The sequence below is a fragment of the Psammomys obesus genome, unplaced genomic scaffold (assembly GCF_907164565.1).
Source record: "Psammomys obesus unplaced genomic scaffold, mPsaObe1.curated_primary_1811, whole genome shotgun sequence".
Taxonomy (NCBI): domain Eukaryota; kingdom Metazoa; phylum Chordata; class Mammalia; order Rodentia; family Muridae; genus Psammomys; species Psammomys obesus.
Genome location: NW_026587216.1, coordinates 24,629,124 through 24,650,759, shown reverse-complemented (window position 1 = coordinate 24,650,759; position 21,636 = coordinate 24,629,124). Strand labels below are relative to the sequence as shown.

The following is a 21,636-nucleotide window of genomic DNA, read 5'->3' as shown; positions in this document are numbered from 1 at the left end:
GAATCTTTATTTTTCTAAAATATAGTTATGTTGAACCCTATCAGATTAAGTACCCACTCCCAAGTCCTGTTTTAATCCAAAAAGAAGAGCCTGAGAAGATAAAAAGTATTTATGGCTATTTCTCTTTGTTCTATTCCATGTCTGTAAACTAACCTTACAAAAATGCCATATAGAGATGGATATTTTTAAAGAACCAAACTGGAATAGTCTTTTGATGTGACTTTGTTGCTTGATTTATAGCTAATGTTCTAATTACTGAAGATTTATTACTAGAGAGATAAATGTTCAAAATGACCCATGAATTTTAAAAAGCTTGATTTCTCTCATCTAAAGGAAGTTTCACTTAAAGGAAGTTGGCTTTTTGTTGAATTTATTCATTATAATATTTAGTCAAAGAATAATTAGCACTTTGACATTTTTATTTGTAGCAAGTGAATAAAAATCTCAACCTATTGAAATATTTACAATAGAAATACAGTATTATGTAATGCCTCCAATTTTTCTTAAAAGTGTCATGCATTGTTTTTCTATTCTTGAATTTAGGTTCTCTTATCTACACAATAAACAGAAACATTAATAATTGCTGTATGCCTCCTAACCCTCACATGCTGCAGTCACCATGTTTACTCAGTTTGCTGATGATTAGTTCAAAATAGACATAAAAGTTAACCTCACTCTAAACATAATTCATAAATCACCAAATCTAAATTGCCATTATTTTACCTAGTGCTCTAAAAATTTCACAACTAAATAGCAATCCTATGATGAGTAATTTGGGGGAATTTATCTGTTATCAACTTGGAATTTTGAATAGGAAGTAGGTTTCATGTATGTTTAACACCTTTAATCCTAGGGAGCAGAACTGTGAAACTTTGACACATCACATGCTATACATGTGCAAAGCACAGCAGGAGCCTAAAAGTAAGATCATAGGTCAGCTTCCCCAAGCCTCTTAAAACTCCCATTGGTTCATGCCTATAAGACTCTGGAATGATGTTTAATGAAAGGCGCATTTTGCATCTCCCAGTCTTCCTTATCACAACTCCCTCACATGATGATGCATCCAGCTCCTACGTGACTCTTCACCTCCCTTTACTCCTTGGCCTTATTCGATTAATTCTTCCTTTATTTCTTTATTCTGTAGGCCAGGTTAATCTCAAACTTTAAGCAACCCTCCTACTTTAGCCTCCAAGTACCAGTGTTACAGATATGAGATGCACGGCAGATGGGTCCCCAGTCCTCTAATCAGTTCTTTGATATTTTCAGAGTGTTTGTTGGCTGACTGGTTTGGTATTAGTCTGCCATTCAGTTGGACAATTTATTATAATTGTGTAAATTGGTATTAATAATAATGTATGCAGGGAAATAATATGGCAGCAGTTTTCCTTAACCAGCTAGTTCCCCAATAATTCACACAGAAAGACTATGATTATTATTAAGCTGTAGGCACTATGCTGGGCAGATTCCATGCTATTCTAATCCTACTGCCCTTAAAACCCATATAAATGCTTGCCAATCTAATGATTCCCAAGTAGCTTCTGCTAAACCAGTCTGTCCTCAGGGCACAGTTCCCTTGACCATGTGTTCCTAGTCCATTCTATCCAGTGGCAAGCTCTTCCTCTCTCTTTTCCCCTTCCCCTCCTCCCTCAGCCTTTCTCTCTGTCTCCCTCTCTATCCCTCTCCCTCCTCATGGTCCTCATCTCACCCCATGCTGGGAAACCTAAGGTCCATGCTCCACCTACTTCTCTTCTGCCCAGTCACAGCTTTCAGCAACTTTATTAACCAATTACTTTGAATTAGGTAGAGTAAAGTTTACACAACGAAGACTGGTGTACATGAGGATGTACTCATCTCAACTGCAACAAGATCTTGGGGGCCAGTAATCAGCGTTGGAATACATAGCACTAGACCAAACCCCAACATAATTGAGTATTTGGTGCTTTACATATAGCTTGATTCTAAAACAAAACAAAACTACCCAGAAACCAAAATGTTGGCTCTCCTTATAACCTGATTGCTTAGGAGGCTGACACAATGTACTACAATGGCCTCAAATACCTCAGAAAACAAACAAGGGATAGAGAGATGGATCAATAGTTAGAAGCACTAGCTTTTTTTCCCAGAGGACCCAGATTCAATTTCCAGGACCCACATGGTGGCTAAATACCATCTGTAACTCCAGTTCCAAGGGATCTGACCATCTTCTGATGTTTGTGGCCACTGCACACACTTGGTAAAGACAAACATACAGGCTAAACTACTGTACATATAGAATAAAATAAATCTTTTTAGTTAAAAAAAATGGAGCTCGAGAGATGGCTTAGTGGTTAAAAACATACTGTTCTTGCAGAAGACCTGAGTTCAATTCCCAGCCCCCACATTCAGTAGCTTAAAAACTCCTGTAACTCCAGCTGTAAGGGGTCTGTTACCTCTGGCTTCTGCTGCCACCTGCACTCACATGTACATAAACACACAGATTGAAATTAAAAATTGAAAGTAAAAGGTTTAAAACAAACCTGTTATGATCATGTATTTCTTAAAGTAGATCCCAGAGTTATGGTTAAGTCACTCAAATGTAATGCTGTGTCATAAGGTTCTCTGTAGTCAAGATAGGCCTTGAACTTGTTATCCTTCTGCCTCATATTTCCCAGTAGCTGGAATTAAATGTCTCTTCCCAGCCCATGTCACAAAGCTGATAAAATTCAGGAAAAGCATTCTGATGTTGCTATAGTTTCAGTCTGAAATGTCCCCAGGAGGCTCATGTGTTTGAACTCTTGATCTCCAGCTGGGGATGATGGTTTGGGAGGTTATGAAACTGTTAGAAGGTAGAGCCTCGCTGGACAAAGTGTGTTACTAATAGCAGGATTTGAGATTTTATAGCCTGGCTTAGCCCTCCCCACCATCATTCTTATTCTATATGCCAAAACCCTTCCTCACTTAAACTGCTTCCAGTCATGTACTTGGTCACAGCAAAGAGAAGAGTGATATATTTTGACTGAAATTTTCCCCACAGGTTCATATTTTCAATGCTTAGTTCCCCAGCAGACAGTGGTATCTGGGAGGGGTAGATATTTGGAAGTGAGGCTTAACTGGAGGAAAGAAATAGGCTCCTGGGACTGAGCCTTTGAAGGTTATAGCTGATTCCTGGCCCCTCCCTCCCTCTGCTCCCGGTTCCTTAGTTGAGCAGCCTCTGACACTGTCATTGGCAGGATGCTCTGCCTTCCCACAGGCCCAGGATCTATAGACTCAAGGGCTTGAGATCTCAAAAACCCCGAGTCAAAACAATTCTTCTCTATTAGTTGTCTTAGGTGTTTGTGATGGGAACAGAAAAATGAGACCAATACAACTAGCAAGTTGTATCTTCTCCTTTGCTCATCACCTCATTCTTGGTAGCTCAAAATCATGCTGTATTGAGCTTGTGTCATGTTTTGATATTTTTATTTGCAGTTTCTTTCTGAAGCTTAGTAATGCACCTTGACAATTTTAAATTAGAATTGCTCGCCATGGCTTACTGTAAAGATCCCTTCCACCAACTTTCAGTGTTCCCTACTTGTGGCTCTTCTCAACACTTCTCACTTTTTTTCTCAGGTATTTTAATATTTCTTTTTAAAAATATGCTTGTGTTTCTTTGCTATTTTTTTTAATTGACCTCTCACCATAGAAACAAGTTGTTAGTTCTCTTGCACACTGCTCCTATGTATACTCCAGCCCCAACTGCCATCCTCACACACACTTAAACCCGCCTCCACTCCTCACACACCGTTGTTCAGAATTTGTCATGTCTATGCTAATAGCCATGATTTTCATTAGTTTGTATAATGATGGAAAATAATGTTTATATCATTGTAATTCTGTAGCTGTTTACACGTAAACTTCATAGTTTCTACGTATCTGTAATTTCCACATCTCCAGTTCCGCTAGTCAAACTGAAAATTTCCAAACTTGTTACCATGGGATGGGCCTTCTGTCACTGCATTGCTGCCTTGTCCTGCCTTCAGGTAGTCGGGTTCTTCCCCTATGGCTAGCTTGGTCTGAGCTTTCTCTCTGCCCTGCGATTGATTTGTCTCTCCTAAGCATGCTCCCTATTCTCTGGGTAGTCTTCTTTGGTTTACAGTCCTTTTCTGTCTAGGTGGACCACCAACCCCTCCCCAACCCTCCCAGAAAGGAAGCACAGAGTAGATTCCCATGCTTTACCTGTCTAAAACATACCTTTGTTTTTTCCTTGTATGTGGTGAATAATTCATTAAATATAGAACTTCAGTTTGAAAAACATTTCCTTTTTGAATTCAGCTCCAAATGTTGCATTATAAATTGTCACATACTATTATGGTCCTATACACATGAACCAGATTTTTATGTCAAGAATACTTTGGGTTCTTCTGTGTTTTGATGTTCTTGGCTTCCGTTTTGTGTCTGGTGTAATGATCTCCTTGAAGAAAATTAATGAGCCAGGCCATCAGTAGGCCTTAAAGAACTCTCATTATACTCTGATGATGGATCTCTCTGATCCTCTGGCTTCCTTATGTTTGTGTCTTCTAATTCCTGTCTCTTTACAAATTCCCTCTGTGAAGAAGAGGAACCTTTTAGTAAACAAGTGCTTCTCAAGCCTGTCAGAAAGGCTGAGCCTTGCCTTCAGGCGTAATCAGTGACAGCTGGAACAGAAAGCTGTTCAAATTTGTTTTCTCTCAGAGTTGAGAGGTTTTGTTCTATAAGGTTTTAAATACTTGCTGACGCTGAACAGAGTCTGCTTCCTCCAGGAACTTTGTTTCTCTCTAAGTGACCTAGTTTTCTCTCAGCAAGCAAGGGATCTTCAGAAAGTCAGTCTACACTGAGAGAAACCTTCTGCCTTTCAGAAGAAAGGTCCCATTGCTGATTTCGTCTGCTTTAAATGACATAGAATGAAGTTCCTTCCACCTCAGTCAGCTCTTGTTTATCCATCAGTAAATTTTGATCTTCAAAACAAGAGTTCCAATTGCTGGAGTGCTTACTTAGCATGCATAATGTCCTAGGCTCACTCTTTAGTACCAAAACCTAGAGTAATGGTGCACACCTGTGATCCTAGCACCCAAGAGATGGAGGCGGAGAAATCAGAAACTCAAGGTTGTCCTCAACTAAACAGTGTGTTTGGGGCCAGTTTGAATTACATGAGACCTTGTCTCAGGGAAAAAAAGATATATTTAAAGTCAGTGAGTTGAGACTGTCTCCTCCTCACCTGAGTTATCCACTTAATTTATTTGGGAAGAAAGAGAAGTGAGCTACTCTCTCACCTAAAAGTTGCTTGCCTCTTCCAGTACAATTAACTGTTGCTTATGTCTCAGAGTGCCCAACCAAACATCCTGAACTGCAGGTGGTTGTGAGCCATCCCCATGGTCCTCTGTAAGAGTGATGAGCATACTTTTAACTGCTGAGCCATCTCTCCAGCCCCAAAATTCAAGGTTTATTAAAATTTTCCATTAAAACACCTTTAGCAGTTAAATGAAAATATAATCAGAAATACTATCCGAGACATTTGCCACCCCTTTAAACTTGCTGTTGGCCTTCTGTTGTTATGTGATGCCCCCCCCCCAAAGAAATGTACTTCAGTTAACTATATTAAATTATGTAATTCAATTCAGATCAAAGGGAATATGCCATTTAAATATTGCTTCAACTCTTCAAATAAAATATTGTCCGTTTATAACCTACTTCAAAATAAAACAGGGTTGAGGTCCTGTAATGGAGTCTTAGGCACACTCATGATGATCTTCACTGAAGTAAAGTCCCGTATGAGGAATCGGGGCCAGGCTCCAGAACAGCTTGCCATCCTCAGTCTGTGAGCATCTTCCAACCAGTGTAAAACCAATATTTGATTGCCCGTGTATGAGATCGTAACATTTGCAGGAAAATCCATGCCTCCTACCTACATCTGTGCCTCTCCATCTCGCCCCAAACATGAGCTGTAGAAAGAAAACTAGTAAGCACACTCCAACTAAGTGAAGACAGACTTTAAAAGACTTGTCTTATTCTGCTTCAGGCACTAAACTTTGGAAACTATCTTAGATATGAATGATGATAGACTGCTTGTAATTAAAGCATTTGGCACATTCATTTGTGCCAAATTTTCTTAAAATTGTAACACTGAGGAATGCCTATTGATCTAGCATCAATGTTTGATCTTTTCAGCTAACCAAAGAAAATTTCTTCTTTAAAAATGTTTTTTAGCCAAGTAACAGGACAGGAGCCTACCGCAGAGAGCATTTGAAAGACTCTACCTAGCAGTATATCAAAGCAGATGCTGAAACTCATAACCAAACCTTCGGCAGAGTGCAGGGAATGATATGAAAGAAGGGGGAGTTAGTATGATCTAGAGGGGACAGGAGCCCCACAAGAACCAAATATATCAGGGCACAGGGGTCTTCTATGAGACTGTTTCTCCAACCAAGGACCAGGTATGGATATAACCTAAAACCCCTGCTCGGATGTAGCCCATGGTAGCTCAGTACCCAAGTGAGTTCCCTAGTAAGAGGGACAATAATTATTTCTGACATGAACTCATGACTGGCTCATTGAGCTTCCCCTCCTCCCCCTACCCCCCAGGGAGGAGCATCCTTGCTAGGCCACAGATAAGTACATTGCAGCCAAGCCTGAAGATACCTGATAAGCTAGGGTCAGAGGGAAGGGGAGGAGGACCTCCCCTAGAAGTGGACTTGGAAGGGGGCAGGGAGGAGATGAGGGAGGGAGGGTGGGAGTGGGAGGGAAAGAGGGAGGTGGCTTTTGGCTGGGATACAAGTGAATGACCTGTGATTAAAATAAAAAAAATAATAAAATGTTTTTAGCATGGGTATTTGGCTTTTCATTACAAAACACCTATTGAAATTTTAACAACTTTCCCTGTAGAAAATTATTTGTGATAGTTTACTTGAAATTAGTTCAGACTTTTAAGGTAATATATAGGAATTTTATGTGTGTGAGTTCATATATATATATATATATATATATGTTTGAGTGAGAAGCTTTAAGAATAGGTGGTGCATGCCTTGAATTCCAGCACTCAAGGGACAGAGGTACACAGATCTCTTAAGTTTGAGGCCAGCCTGGTCTACAGAGCAAGTTCCAGGACAACAAAGGCTACACAAAGAAACCCTGTTTCAGTCCCACCCCCTGAAGAATAGAGACAAAGAATAGCGGTGCATGGTGGCATACACCTTCAGTCCCAGCATTCAGGAGGCAGAGGCAGTGGGATATATATGAATTAGAGGCCAGCCTGGTCTACATAGGGAGTTCCAAGCTACATGGTGAGACTCTGACTTTAAAAGAGAGAATGAGAAAGAATACGTAAATGCCCTTAAGCAACAATTTATCCCAACCTGGAGCCCATGGTCGTGACTCTGGTACAAACAGACATGTATTGTGTGGCCAAATGTAAGGTCAAGGTCATAGGCCATGCGAGCTTTCAGTATGAGGGGATCCATAACTCAGTAAAAAATAAAATGAAGAGACTGTGATCCTTGAGAATTAGCCCAAAGTTTTCTTTCTCAATGACAAAGTGTGGCAGTGGTAAGTACCCAGGGACTTGGTGCAGTGTTTGGAGGCTTCTGAAGCATTGAATGCAGCTTAGCAATACTTAGCCCACTCTCAAGCATGCTGTATAAAGTAGCTCCAAGGTGCTCTATATAAAAATGAAGCGGTGCACATCTGGACAAGAGCACTGTTCTACTCGACGCACTTTTTTCCAAGTTCCCTGGCATCGAGGGTTGCCAATGGCTTGCCAGCGAAGAGTCTGATTTCTGAAACGATATTGTAGAAATGTAGGTTATACTAAGAGCAAGCCAAAGGAAATTCTAATCTACATGATTATAACTTTTTTTAAAAGTTATGTATTTTTAATTTGTGTGAATTATCTTGCCCACATACATGTAAGTAAGTGTACTGTATGCATGCCTGGTGACCATGGGGGACCGAAGAGGGTTCTTGATCCCCTGGAACTGGGTGGTTAGCCTCTATGTGAATGCAGGGAACTCAGTCAAGCAAGTGCTCTTAACTGCTTAGCCATCTCTCTAGCCTTAATGTGTTGTTGTTTGTTGTTTTTAAAGATAATGTGCTGGCGAGTGTTTTGTCAAATTGACACAAGCTAGAGCCGTTCAGGAACAGGGAACCACAATTGAGAAAATGATCTCACCAGACTGGCCAGTGGGCAAGCCTGTGGTACATTTTTTTAAATTAATGCTTGATGTAAGAGGGGCCCAGCTCACTGTGGGTGGTGTCATCCCTAGGTTGGTGGTCCTGGGTGCTGTAAAAAGCTAAGTAAGCTGTGAGGGGCAAATAATAAGCAGCACTCCTCCATGGCCTCTGCTCCAGTTCCTGCCTCCAGGTTCCTGCCCTGACTTCCCTTAGTGAGAGACTTATAAGATTGAATAAACTCTTTGGTTCCCAAGTTGCTTTTGATCATGGTGTTTTATCACCACAAAAGAACCATAAGCCATGTAGGGATCACACACTTTCAAAGTATATTCAAGTCAGTTTTTAAAATTATTTATTTTTTATTTTATGCGCATGAGTATTTTGCCCAGATGTAGCCTGAAGGTGCCAGAAGAGGGCCTCAGATCCCTCTGGAACTGGAGTCACAGGTGGATGTGAGCTGCCATGTGGGTGCTGGGAATCAAACCCGGATTCTCTGGGAAAGCATCCAGTGCTCTTAACCACAGAGCCATCTCTAGTCCCTATCCACTTTTTATACTCACAAAGAAGATGTGTTCTTCTTGGGTTCTGTCAGTGTATGTTCCCAATTGATCCCTACGCAAGAACACCTAGGCCCATGGCCTTTCATGTCTGTTTCTCTCAGGTGAATATAGGTGCTACATACAGGACAGTGGTGTTTGTGTATGTTTAAGTCAGGAGGGTCTAAGCAAAAGACCACTTTCATTTTATTCCAACTCTTTGATTTCATAATGAAAAATGGAAGAAGTATAAAGAGAGCAAAGCCAGAGAATTAAAAATATTATTCATTAAGTCACTCATAGTAACCAGGGTTTAAGTGCTTTCTTTATTGGGTACAAATTGAATTATAAATTCATTTAAAGTCAAAATAGAGATGAGGTATTCAGAAAAACATTAAATCCAAATATTAGGTTTCATTTGATATGAATTCCTTACCCACTTTATTGCGCATATGGTGAACTCAGTAGAGACCACTGGGCACAAGTGACTAATAAACGAGAACCAAATTATTAAATATTAAAACATGATGGGAATAATGATTAACTGGAAAGGCCAGTATTTTACCTTTAATCTCTTTTTACCGGTTATACCCGACGTGTTGAAAACTATTATGTGTGTGTGACGAAACTGGTCTTTGTCCATAGCTGCAGGGGTTCCCTCTCCTGGCTCTAAGTGGCATCAGTAAGTCCAACTGAAAGTGAGTGCAGGATTGGGAGAGGCTTGCATGGAGACACAAGGTCTGTATCACTGCTCCTGGGAAACCCACTGCACACAGCACATCTGCCAGCCTTGGAGGCTGAGACCTGGACCAGGGTCCTCTGCAATGGCAGCATACACTCCTAACTTATGATGCTGACTCTGGAGGACTGCCATGAGTCCCTGGCTACCCTGACCTACATAGTGAGTCCCGGGCTTTCCTTGGCTAGAGTAGGTCCCTGTCTCAAACAGAAACAAAGAGTTAAAGAGGAACCAAAAGAATACAGTGAAATCATACAACACATGAAAATCATACAAAACTTATATTTGGTGTTCACAGATAAAGTTTCATTAGAATAAAAGTGTAAATAGTAGCAATAGCTGATTTCATGGTTCGAAGTATAGTAGTTATGACAAAGGACATATTGGATGAAAAGCCAAAAATAACTGCTCTGTGACATTTTATAGGAAAAGCTTTTAGGTCCTAACCCAAGAGATTATTAAAACTCTAGTGCACTTGGTCCTAAGAAGTGGGACAAAGGATGTACATAGTCGAAGTCTCCAACCCACGAGATTCAGATTCAAGGGTTCTATAGTACGTTTGGAATGATCAGGTTTTTTGTAGTCTTTGGTGAGCTTAATCTAAAATGAATCCCAATAACCAAACTGGCCTGTGTATTTCTGGTTCCGAGAGCCTCTGAGTCCCAGAGTGAGAATCAAAACTCTGGATTTGGGGCCCTGGACAGGTTCTCCTTGCTGCCCACATTGATATGCTACATACTGCTCAGCATTCTGGGACATAAAGGACAGATCCTCGGGTGAGCAGAAAACTGGGTCAGTTGTCCTTTCTTACCCATCAGAGTCCAGACCATCTCCGGAACAACGCAAGCTCACGGAGTTCATAGCTGGAGGCTGACAGTCCACACACACGGTGTACCCCTCTCGGAGATAGTGCATCCATCGAGTCAGAGGACGGTTGTCCAGACCACAGTGAGGAGTCAGGGACTCTGTCTTGAACTCCATACAGTATCTGGAGCAATTGAAGTCAAGAGGTCACTTACTATACTCAGAAGTGGCCCAATACTGTAAGAAGTCTTAAGGAGCCATGTCAACCCCACATTGTAAATATTACTAGTTTTTGAGGCAAGGTTTCACTGTGTAACCCAAGTTGACCTAGTAGAAATCCTCTTCTCAGTCTCTTAAGTGCTGGCATTACAAATGTCCCACCGTGGCCAGCATATGTACGTGTATGCATACACACATACATACACACATACATACATACATACGATACCTCATGTTGGCCTCAAACTCAACAGTGTATCTGAGGATGGCCTTGAACTCCTCTTGATCCTCTTAACTCCACCCCACCTTAAATGTAAGGATTGCACCTTACACCACCTCGATCAACTAAATATTATAATTTTTGAGAATAAAAAGAACTCATTGCTAGTAAACAGCCTGCAGATCTGAACATGCGGTTGTTAGGTCTCCCTTATCTGATGGAGGAAGAGTGCACTCAGGTGAGCGTGGAGGTGACTACCAGCCTATGCATTAAGTGTCAATGAGAAGCCCGCTGAATAAAAGCACGCAACTTTCAAATTCACAAAACAGTTCATGAAGAACTCTCAGAAACTGTTGGGCATGGTGGTGTACTCCTTTAATGCCAACACTCAGGAGACAGGATCAGGCAGATCTCTGAGAGTTGAAAGCCAGCTTGCTCTACATAGTGTGCTCCAGCACAGCCAGATACTTGGTGGGATCCTGTCTCAAAAGACTCTCAGAGGAAGAAGCATCCATACACTTATTCACTCACACCACCTCAAAGATAAGCCCTGGAGACACACAACCAAATCACCATAAAACCAGGGAGCAGACAAGTATTTTCCAAACTCACAGTGAATTCATGCTTTGCCCAAACAAGCAAAAGAAAACAAAGTCAAAACAAATTCACTCTTTTTGAAAGACTAGGAAATCCAGGCACGGTAACACACAGCCTTTGTCCCAGCATTCCAGAGGCAGGTGGATCGCTCAGCTTGAGGCTACTCACTCCATAAAGTGAGTTCCAGAACAACCAGGGTGACTACAGAGAAGCCCTGTCTTGAAGAACCAAAAGAGATAGGGGAAGAGAGAGAGTGGAAGAACAAAAGAAAGAAAAGGAAAACATAACAGCAAATTAAAAGCAACAAATTACCTGGCATCCCGGGTGTGTGTAGACCACTGTGGAGATGCGGCTTGTATTGCTCTCTTCTTGTTGAATGCAGAGCTAGTTATAAAGGCAGGAACTAGAAAAGGGAGAATTTCACTGTATTCGTGCAGCCAAAGTACTCAATAAGGTTTCCCAAACAGAGACCTGTCTGAGGACTCTGTTTCCAAATCCAAAGATCTGAATGGCCCAGCCTCAGGTGAGACTGCTGCAGCATCTTCTGAAGCAAACTCAGTCAGTGTTTATACGAATCTGGACAGCCATAGAGGGAGTCAGAGAGACCTCTCCAGGTGTGGAAGGCTAAAGGAAGGGGAGAGGCCAAAAAGAAAAAGCCAGAAAAAATAAAATAAAATAAAAAGAGGGGGCAACGAAAGGAAATCGGCGATGGAGATTATAGCATGAGAAAGAGAAAGAAAGAAGAAATAGAGAAGAGAGGAATGGGCAGTGATGAACGAAGCTCAAAAATAGACAAAAGAGAAAGACCAAAGAAAGAAAAAGGAAAGGAGGAGAAAAAAAATATCAGAGGAAATGAGAAAAAATAAAGGAAGCAAGGGAAGAAAATACAGGTTTTCCCAAGCTTCTTGGCAACCATAGCCTGAAGAAAGATTCCTGTGGCTCCTTCTTCTATCCTGTACAAAGGAGAGGAGCCAGGAATACTACCTTCCTCTTATCTCTTCCTTTATCTGTTCTTTGTGTCTTGTTCAGTCCTAAAGTCAGGTGAACTATCCATTGACAAGCTTCTTCAGTCCATGCTGCTGTCAACCCAAAACTTGTTCATCCCTGTACTCCTAGTACGCTCATCCACTTAATAAATGTTGTCCAGTGAATGAGTGGGGCAGTGAGAAAAGGAGGATGTGTGACTGCCACCAGACACAGGCCCTACTTCCTCTGGTCTTCTGTAGTGGTCTCCTAGTATCTCTAGGTTTGTTTTAGGGCCTCTAAAACATACCAGAATCCTTAGGCATTGTAAGTCCTTTTTAAAAAAAAAAATGAAATTAACTTAAGCACCTCCTCTGTTACCTTTTTAAGTGCCAGGGATCAAACTTAGGATGTCACACATGCTAAGCACAGACCTTATATCCTCAGCGCTACCTATATACTTTAAGGTCTAGAATACCTACACTACCCAATGCAGCACTGTTGTTATTGCTTAGCTTCCTAAACTGTGGATTGAGAAACCAGATGGAATCCCTATAACTGAATGTGGAGGTTGTGAAAATTTGGCAAGAGTGAAATGTTTCTAGGTGTTCAATGACCAAAAAACAAAAACAAACAAACAACAACAACAAAAAACTCAAACTCAGATGCACAATGAATGTGAGATGTTTCTGGCAGTGCATATCCACGCTGAATCATGTGACTCCACTGCAGCCTTGATTTTCTGAAAATGTACACTTTGTACTGTGAAGTGTCATAGTATCAGGAAACTCTGGCCCAAGCACTGGCTCTGCCCCTATTTCCTGAAATATTATGGTTTGCAGTATTTTTAATGTAGATGCAAGGTTTTCTACTCCTACTGAAATATAATGGATCACTTATGGTAAACAAAGATTTGATGTTTTCGTAGAAGTATTAACTTTATCTTCATCTAATGTTGTTCAGAATGTTTGAATTTAAAAATTTCTCTTTGACAATTCTCAATTTCATATGGAAAAACAAACAAACAAAAAAAACAGAATTGCTAAAACAATCCTGTACAACAAAAGATCATCTGGAGGTATCTCCATCCCTGATCTCAAGCCGTATTACAAAGCAATAATAATAAAAACTACATGGTACTGGCATAGAAACAGAATCGTGACTCAATGAAAGCGAATAGAAGACCCAGAAATAAACCCACACACCTACGGATACTAAAGTCCAGGTGGATCAAAAACTTCAACATAAAACCAGACACAGTAAACCTGTTAGAAGAAAACTTGGGGAAGAGCCTTGAATTCATTGGCACAGGAGACAACTTCCTGAACAGAACACCAACAGCACAGGCTCTAAGAGTAACAATCAATAAATGGGACCTCAGGAATCTGAAAACCTTCTGTAAAGCAAAGGACACTGTCATCAGAAACAAAACAAAACAAAAAAACGACAGCCTACAGATTGGGAATGGATCTTCACCAACCTTATATCTGACAGAAGGCTAATATCCAGAATATATAAAGAACTAAAGAAGTTAAATAGCAACAAATCAAGTAATCCAATTAAAAAATAGCTAAACAGAGAATTCACAATAGAGGAATATTGAATGGCAGAGAAACACTTAAAGAAATGCTCAACATCCTTACTCATCAGGTAAATGCAAATCAAAACATCCCTGAGATTTTTACCTTACACCTACTAGAATGGCTAAGATAAAAAACTCAAGTGATAACACATGCTGGAGAGGATGTGGAAAAGGGGGAACCCTCCTCCATTGCTGGTGGGAATGTGAACTTGTACAACCACTTTGGAAATCAATCTGGCACTTTCTCAGACAATTAGGAATAGCACTTCCTCAAGATCCAGCTATACCACTCCCAGGCATATATCCAAAATATGCTCAAGTACACAAGGATGTTTGCTCAACCATGTTCATAGCAGCTTTATTTGGAAAAGCCAGAACCTGGAAACAATCCGGATGTCCCTCAACTGAGGAATGGATGCAGAAATTGTGGTACTTTTACACAATGGAATACTACTCAGCAATTAAAAACAAGGAAATCATGAAATTTGCAGCAAATGGTGGGAACTAGAAAAGATCATCTTAAGTGAGGTATCTCAGAAGCAGAAAGACACACATGGTATATACTCACTTATAAGTGGATATTAGACATATAGGATAAACATACTCAAATCTGTACACCTAAAGAAGCTAAGCAAGGAGGAACCTGGGTAAGATGATCAATCCTCACTCAGAAAGGCAAATGGGATGGACATCAGAGAACAGGGCAGGAGTCTACCACAGAAGATCCTTTGAAAGACTCTACTCAGAAAGGTATCAAAGCAAATGCTGAGACTCATAGTCAAACTTTGGGGCAGAGTGCAGGGAATCTTATGAAAGAAGGGGGAAATAGAAAGACCTGGCAGGGATAGGAGCTCCACAAGGAGAGCAACAGAACCAAAAAATCTGGGCACAGGAGTCTTTTCTGAGACTGATACTCCAACCAAGGACCATACATGGAGATAACCTAGAACCCCTGCACAGATGTAGCCCATAGCAGCTCAGTCTCTAATTGGGTACCCCAGTAAGGGGAACAGGGACTATCTTTTACATGAACTCAGTGGCTGGCTCTTTGATCACCCCCACCTGAGGGGGGAGCAGCCTTGCCAGGCCACAGAGGAAGACAATGCAGCCAGTACTGATGAGACCTGATAAGGTAGGGTCACAGGTCAGTCCCCTATCAGTGGACTTGGGGAAGGACAGGGGAGGAGATAAGGGAGGGAGGATGGGATTAGGAGGGGATGAGGGAGGGGGCTACAGCTAGGATACAACGTGAATAAACTGTAATTTATAAAAAATGAAATTTTAAAAAGAATATATGAATAATTCCTACTGCAGAAAATTAAATAAAGATATTCATTGCCTGTGGCTCAACATTTTTTAAAAAAATGCTATTTGAGTTGCTGGCTTGAATTTCCTTTAAAAAAATAAAAAGTCATTCAGTGATTTGGGCTTAGAATTAGGACAAATTTTCCAATAATTTCTGAAATGGCCCTAACCATCCTTCTGCTGTTCTGTATACTATGTTTATGTGAAGCCCTGTGTTCAACATTAATGATTATAAAGTCAAAAGTCAATCAACTCTGAAAACTATCAAAGATGTTTTGTGTCCTGTGTATCAAATGCTCAACCAAGACTTAATTTAAAATGAGGAAGTACATTTACATTTTGTATATTTGTTTTCATCTTTAGTAAGTGGTAAAATTATATGTAAAATCATTTTAAAATAAGTTGTATTATGATTTATTATCAGTGAACGTCTTTTACTTATTTATTTACTTGTTTGTTTGTTTGTTTGTGAGAGGGGTTTTGAGGCAGGGCTTCTCTGTGTAGCCCTAGAACTCACTCTGTATAGACCAGGCTGGCCTTGAAGTCAGAGATCCACACGTCTCTGCCTCCCAAGTGCTGGGATTACAGATCTGCACCATCATTCCTTGCAGTAAACGTTTTATTTATTTACCTCTCTTGTATACGTATTCCCTTGGGATGAAGTAAAATTGTGGAGGGTGAAAGGGAGTCATACGTAGAAAAGCTGGAGAAATCCTGGTTGAGAGAATAGTATCAAGGGGAAGTAGTCTGGACGGGTGAGATGGCTCAGAAGGTAACGTGCTTGCACCTGCATGGCATGGGGACCTGGTTCCATGCCAAGCAACCACATTAAAAAAGAAAATCCAGGCATGGCAGCAGTTCCTAGAGAATCCTACCACTGGGGGAAAGGTCAGGAGGGTCCCTGGGTTCTTTATTCAACCAGTGCAGTTAAATCAGTGAGCCAGGCTCAATGAGACACCCTATCTCAAAAAAAATGGTGGAGAGAGACTGAGGAAGCCAGCCAGCATCAACCTCTGATTTCTGACACAGCATGGAGGCTGTATGTATTCAGTGCAGACAGTTTTCCTCCATGTATTTCCAACCCTACTTGGGTGAGTGCACAGACTGTATGGACAGAGCCTCTCAACAGCCCCTCCTGCCTTTTGCTGCAGAAATTGGACAATTTAGATATAAGGGCAGGGACAAGCTAATGTTAGGTTTTCAAATGCGAAAATCATTCACTGGAGCAAACTGGTGTGAGGGTACTAGCTTATTTTAAAAAAGTGAATAAATTGTAATAAATGAAAAAATTTTAAAAATTAAAAAAAAAAGAGGTTTCACGGCACTTGATTGCCACAAGATGGCAGGCCTTAATTCTCTTTCAGATTTTCTTTCCTTTTCTCTTTATTTCTCTCTCCCTCCCCCTCCTTTTCAGTTTTAAGAGAAGCAACTCTTTATTTACATGTTTCTCAGACAAAACCAGTGGAGTTGAGTGTTCCTGGAGGATTAATCAGGGACCAAATCCCCTATCTTTATCCGGCTCCTCAGACTCTCAGGCATCAAGTCTGACTGGGGTAGCAGCTACAAGGGCAACAGCTGGAAATGCAGATGTATCATCCTAGAAGGCCTTGACCTTTCCAAATGCAGGCAAAGCCAGGACCAGCGTGTGTTTATGTTGCTCATGCATGAGGAGAGAGACAACATCAGACATCAGTCCTCAGGTGCTATCTACCTGAGACAGAGTCTCTGATGAGGCTGGCTGGTCACTGTGGCAGCTGATCTCTAGAGATTACCTGACTCCATCTTCTCAGCACCAGAACTGTAAGCACAAACACCATGCCTGGCTTTCATGTTCTGGTCTTTAGCACTTACTCTCCAGGGGCTGGAATGTAGGTCAGTTAGTGGAGTATTCTCTTAATGTGAGGCCCTGAGTTCTATCCCTAGCACTATGTGTGTGTGTGGGGGGGGGGGGGACATCCATGATGGTATCACTCAGGAGACAGATGTATGAGGATCAGAGGTTCAAGACCAGCCTGAACTGCAGGATATCCTATATTCAAGTTTAGTTCCCGTGTTGACAGTCTGTGGTGTGATGTTTATATTGTCACTTGTTTCTTTGTTTCTTTGGGGACAGAGTCTTGATATGTAGGCCAGGCTGGTCTTGAACTCCCAGGCTTCTTGCCTGAGCCTTAACATGTCCTGGCATACGGCACATCTTAAAAGCAAGCTGGTTCCCCAGGATCCCGTCTGCTCCCACCTCAGTGGCTGAGGGGTTTTGACACAGGACATCCCTCCCCACACATGAGTCTTCAGCACCCAGACTAGGAGCCAGATGCCCTGCAGCGCTTTGAACCAAAGCCACTCTTTAATAATAACCCACGAAGTTTAATTTTCGTATCTGAGGGTTGTAAATAATTTAAAGGTTATTTTTGCCTTCGGTCCCACCTCTGCTTCTGTGTGGAGGCACATAGCTGGTGCCTCAGGACACAATCTCTCCATAAATGATGGTTCCCCACTCCTTTCCCCTTGCTGGCAGCAATATTCAAATGAAACATGGTCTTTTTTTGAAAGCCATTTGCCAACTTTTTGGCAACCTATGAACCCACCATTGTTCACTTTTACAACAAGTTTCACTTCTTAAAAACCTCGGCACTGCGCATATTTCTTTTGAACATGAAAGTAAATGAAATTTGCTTTCAGAATTTCATAAGCCCTCTGACACAGGGCATGCCACAGAAACAGGCTTAGGACCTCTGCCCTGTACATACAGTACAGAGGAAAATAAAAGGGAAATTTGGCAAATAGCCCCTACCTGGAAACACACTCTATATTAATGCTCATTGGTCTTTTGTGGAGAGGAAAATGCACATAAACCTCAGTAATGTGCAACAGTTACGGGTTTTTATTTGTGTTTAAGAAGAAATATAAGCATATATGTTAAGTTAAATGAGAAAAACTCATTAAGAAGAGAATACCCTTGTTCACTGGCCTCATGGGATTTTTATATTTTGACTTGGTCATCAGAGTCTGTAATCCTAATTTTAATGATGACAATATGGAGGGGAAAGTAGTGCAGGATTTGTAGCCACAGGCTCCCAGTTTTAGTTCTGGTAGCCCTGCAAGATCAATTGCCTCGAAGAACTCTAGTGTCTTTATGGGCAAGCCAAGGATAATGACCTTGTCCTATTCCCTGTGGAAAACAGAATAAGGTGTGTCCACACCCTTGAGATCTCTAAATCCTATTCTCCAGAATGTGTGAATGTGTGATGTTACATGGCAAAGAGGGATTAAACATACAGATGGAATCTAAGTTGTTAGTCAGTTGAATTTGAAAATGAAAGGTTTTCTATCTTCTAGATAGGTTCCAGGTAATCAGCTAGGGACTTTTAAAAGATCTGGTGGGAGTGGGGTGTGACTTCAAGAAGAAAGGCAAAGGTAGATGTAATGTTAGCTGTGATGATGGACAGGATCATGAGACAAAGAACGGAGTTAGTCTCCACAAGATGAAAAAATAAGGGGGAGAGATGGTTTAGTTGTTAAAGGCTAGTCCCACAAATGTAAAAGGTAAAAAAGGTCAAAAACAGACTGACCCCTCACGTCCCAGGAAGGAATGCCACCCCACATGTACCTTTGTCATACCCCTTTGTCATATTTTGCCATACACCTGACCTATAGAACTGTAAGATAATAGATATGTATTGTTTAGCACATGAAAGTGGTGGCATCTTAACTTTCTGAGATATTAAGTGAATCTACGGCCACACCATTGCTGTTTTTTCCCCACTAGGACCTGCTTTCCTAAGAGCAAATCTCTTCATTTACCAACATTTTGCCCTCCTTCGTAAAGAAAAAAACTGAGAATCACCCAGTTCATAATCCTGGTTTCCCTTATGATTAGATATTTTTCTTCTGGATCTCTTTTCACTCCTGTTCTGCTATGAGCAGCAGGGGAGGCCTGTCATTGGGGCAGCAGTCACACTAGGCTCAGGGAGAAATAATCATGCAGCTCCAGAGGGCCTGCTCTCTAGAAGCAATCATATGGCAGCATTCAGTGTCTGTCTGTCCAGGCCTCTGCAGGAACCCAGCAGGCCCAGTGAGATGGTTGCTGTGTGACTATTGGGTTTTGGCGGCACTTGTGACCTAGAGTCTACCTAGCGGGAAGAGCATCATTCATAGCATTTGGCTGCTATAAGGGTTTCTTCAACACCCAGGTCATTGCGCACCACTTCCCAGTTCTGAGTCTCTCTCACCTGAAAGACAGTGCGGCCGAGGAAGTCAAGACAAAGATATGGGATGCAAGCTGTGAGCACCAGAAAGTGTGAGGATTACACCCAGAGGACAGTGTGTCTCCAGGAAAACCTGGTTCAGGCTCAGGGCCCTGGGTGTGTCTTTTCTGTCTGGGGATGCTTATTCTCTGTCCAGCAGCTACAGAGCGTCCTCCTAACGTCCTCATCCACATGGTCCCAAATCTCCCATCTCACAGCTTCCTCCACCACACCCCATAAGGATTTCTCTTGCTTTGTGAAGCTGCTGGTGGCCTTGGTTAACACATGTGTAGACTCTGTGTTCACACAGCCTTCCTACATGCACAAGTAACAACCTCCTAGCTTTCAAAGAAGAGAGAAATCTTCACATTTTCAGTCCTGACTTTGGTCCCCAAGGTTACACCACCCCCCACTCCCCACCCCCCACCCTCCACCTCGGGGATGAACTGTAGTGTTGACACCAGTCACGGGCTTGCTGGGAAACATAGAGGCCTTTGAACATTCCACTGCAGCGGCTCCTAATACAAGGTCCTGGACCAGGAGTATCTGGACCACTTTGGAACTTATTAGAAATAAGTTTCTGAGGCCTGACCCAGACCCATAGGATCCTTTGCCATCACAAGTCTGATCACAGCGGCCCCTGCAGAAAACACCTCCATGGCTTTCCACCGCCCTTCGGAAAAAGACAAGAACCTGAAAATAGAGTCCTCTCTAGTTCAGAAGCTTGCTGGCACCAACCCCCAGATTTTCCATATCCAGTTTTTCTTTCTTTCTTTCTTTCTTTCTTTCTTTCTTTCTTTCTTTCTTTCTTTCTTTCTTTCTTTCTTTCTTTCTTTCTTTCTTTCTTTCTTTCTTTCTTTCTCTCTCTCTCTCTCTCTCTCTCTCTCTCTCCCTCCCTCCCTCCCTCCCTCCCTCCCTCCCTTCCTTCCTTCCTTCCTTCCTTCCTTCCTTTCTTCCTTTCTTTCTTTCTTTCTTGCCAAGGGCTTAGGGGATAACCCAGTCAGTAAAGTGCTTGAGGACTTGAATCTCGTCCCCAGAAACCATGTGGAAGCTGCCAGACATTGTTGGGGGCGGGGTAGGGGGTGGGGAAAAGTCTGCGCCTGGAATCCCAATACTGGGGAAGCAGAGAGGCAGCCCCCTGGGACTCAATGGCTAGCCAACCTAGTCTAACTTGGGCAGTTCCGGGCCAGTGAGAGATCTTATTGAAAAAAGCATGCACGTACACACAAATACATACATGCTCACGCATGTGTATCCTTAACCACACAGGCAGCTTTTTAATCATTTAGCTGGCGGGCTGGCTTGACTGACTGTGGCATTGCACCCAGTATCCACTGGGTGTCACTGCTGAGACAGCCTCACACTGTAGACTCCAGGCTGCCACCGCCCTGCAAGCCTTCCTCATCCGGGAGGCACCTGGAGAGTGACCTCACTAAGATCAGTCTCCTGGCCCCTCTACCTTGGGAGTCACTGAGCACTCCTCCACCTCCAGAACAAGGTACGCCAGGCTGTAAGCATTTCCCTGTCATGTACCCTGCTCAAGCACTGTCCATTGGCGTATGTCTCTCATGGTCCTACCTTTGCCTTGGTCAGCCCTTCCAACTGTCCACAACTGACCCTCAGGTTTAAGCAGGCTGGCCCCTCTCTGAGAAGCTCAGGATTTCTTGGGCTCATTTCAAAAAACAAAACAAAACAAAACTCCTGTCCCTCAAGAGTGAAGGGAATTCTGGCATCATTCCTGACTAATCCATTTGTTTCAGCTAAATAAATTACCACAGATATAAAAACCTAGGATTAATTTCCTGGGGTCGTCTGATGATTATGACCCTTCCCTTCCCACTAAACTGCAATCTCCAAGAGTCTGGGCCTCACACTGGCTTTTCTCCCCACCATAACCCTATCACACATCCCATGTCTGGCACCGAACTGACTCTCAGCAAATAAATACTTACTTGTATATGGAAAAAAAGAAAGAAAGAATGAAATTGCTTGATAAAGATCACATTGATGTAAAATTTTCCAGGTTTTTATAAAAAACATATGGTGTTTTCCACCCAGGAAAGTCAGCGTTTTGCCCCCATTGGATTCAGTCTAGATCAACAGCACATTAGTGCTGGCCTCTGTTTATTTCCTCGTGAGATTCATAGTTTTTAGTGCATTACTTCCTCCATTCCTTCATTAGCCACACCACATCAGATCCTTCTTTTTTTTATTTTTCCTTTATTTTATTTTATTTTATTTTATTTTATTTTATTTTATTTTATTTT

The 21,636-nt window shown here is 41.9% G+C and overlaps 1 protein-coding gene across 1 annotated transcript in view; it reads right to left on the bottom strand.

The window, feature by feature from the left end:
* Positions 1-7,643: 7,643 nt before the first annotated feature.
* Sbspon (somatomedin B and thrombospondin type 1 domain containing) overlaps positions 7,644-21,636 on the bottom strand; it is a 28,685-nt gene continuing 14,692 nt past the window's right edge. Inside the window, exons 3-5 of the mRNA XM_055603631.1 lie at positions 11,588-11,678; positions 10,247-10,423; positions 7,644-7,766 (exon numbers count right to left, since the gene is read on the bottom strand). Coding sequence (XP_055459606.1) covers positions 7,649-7,766; positions 10,247-10,423; positions 11,588-11,678 — 386 coding nt within the window. The 3' untranslated portion in view covers positions 7,644-7,648. The remainder of the gene's footprint in view (positions 7,767-10,246; positions 10,424-11,587; positions 11,679-21,636) is intronic.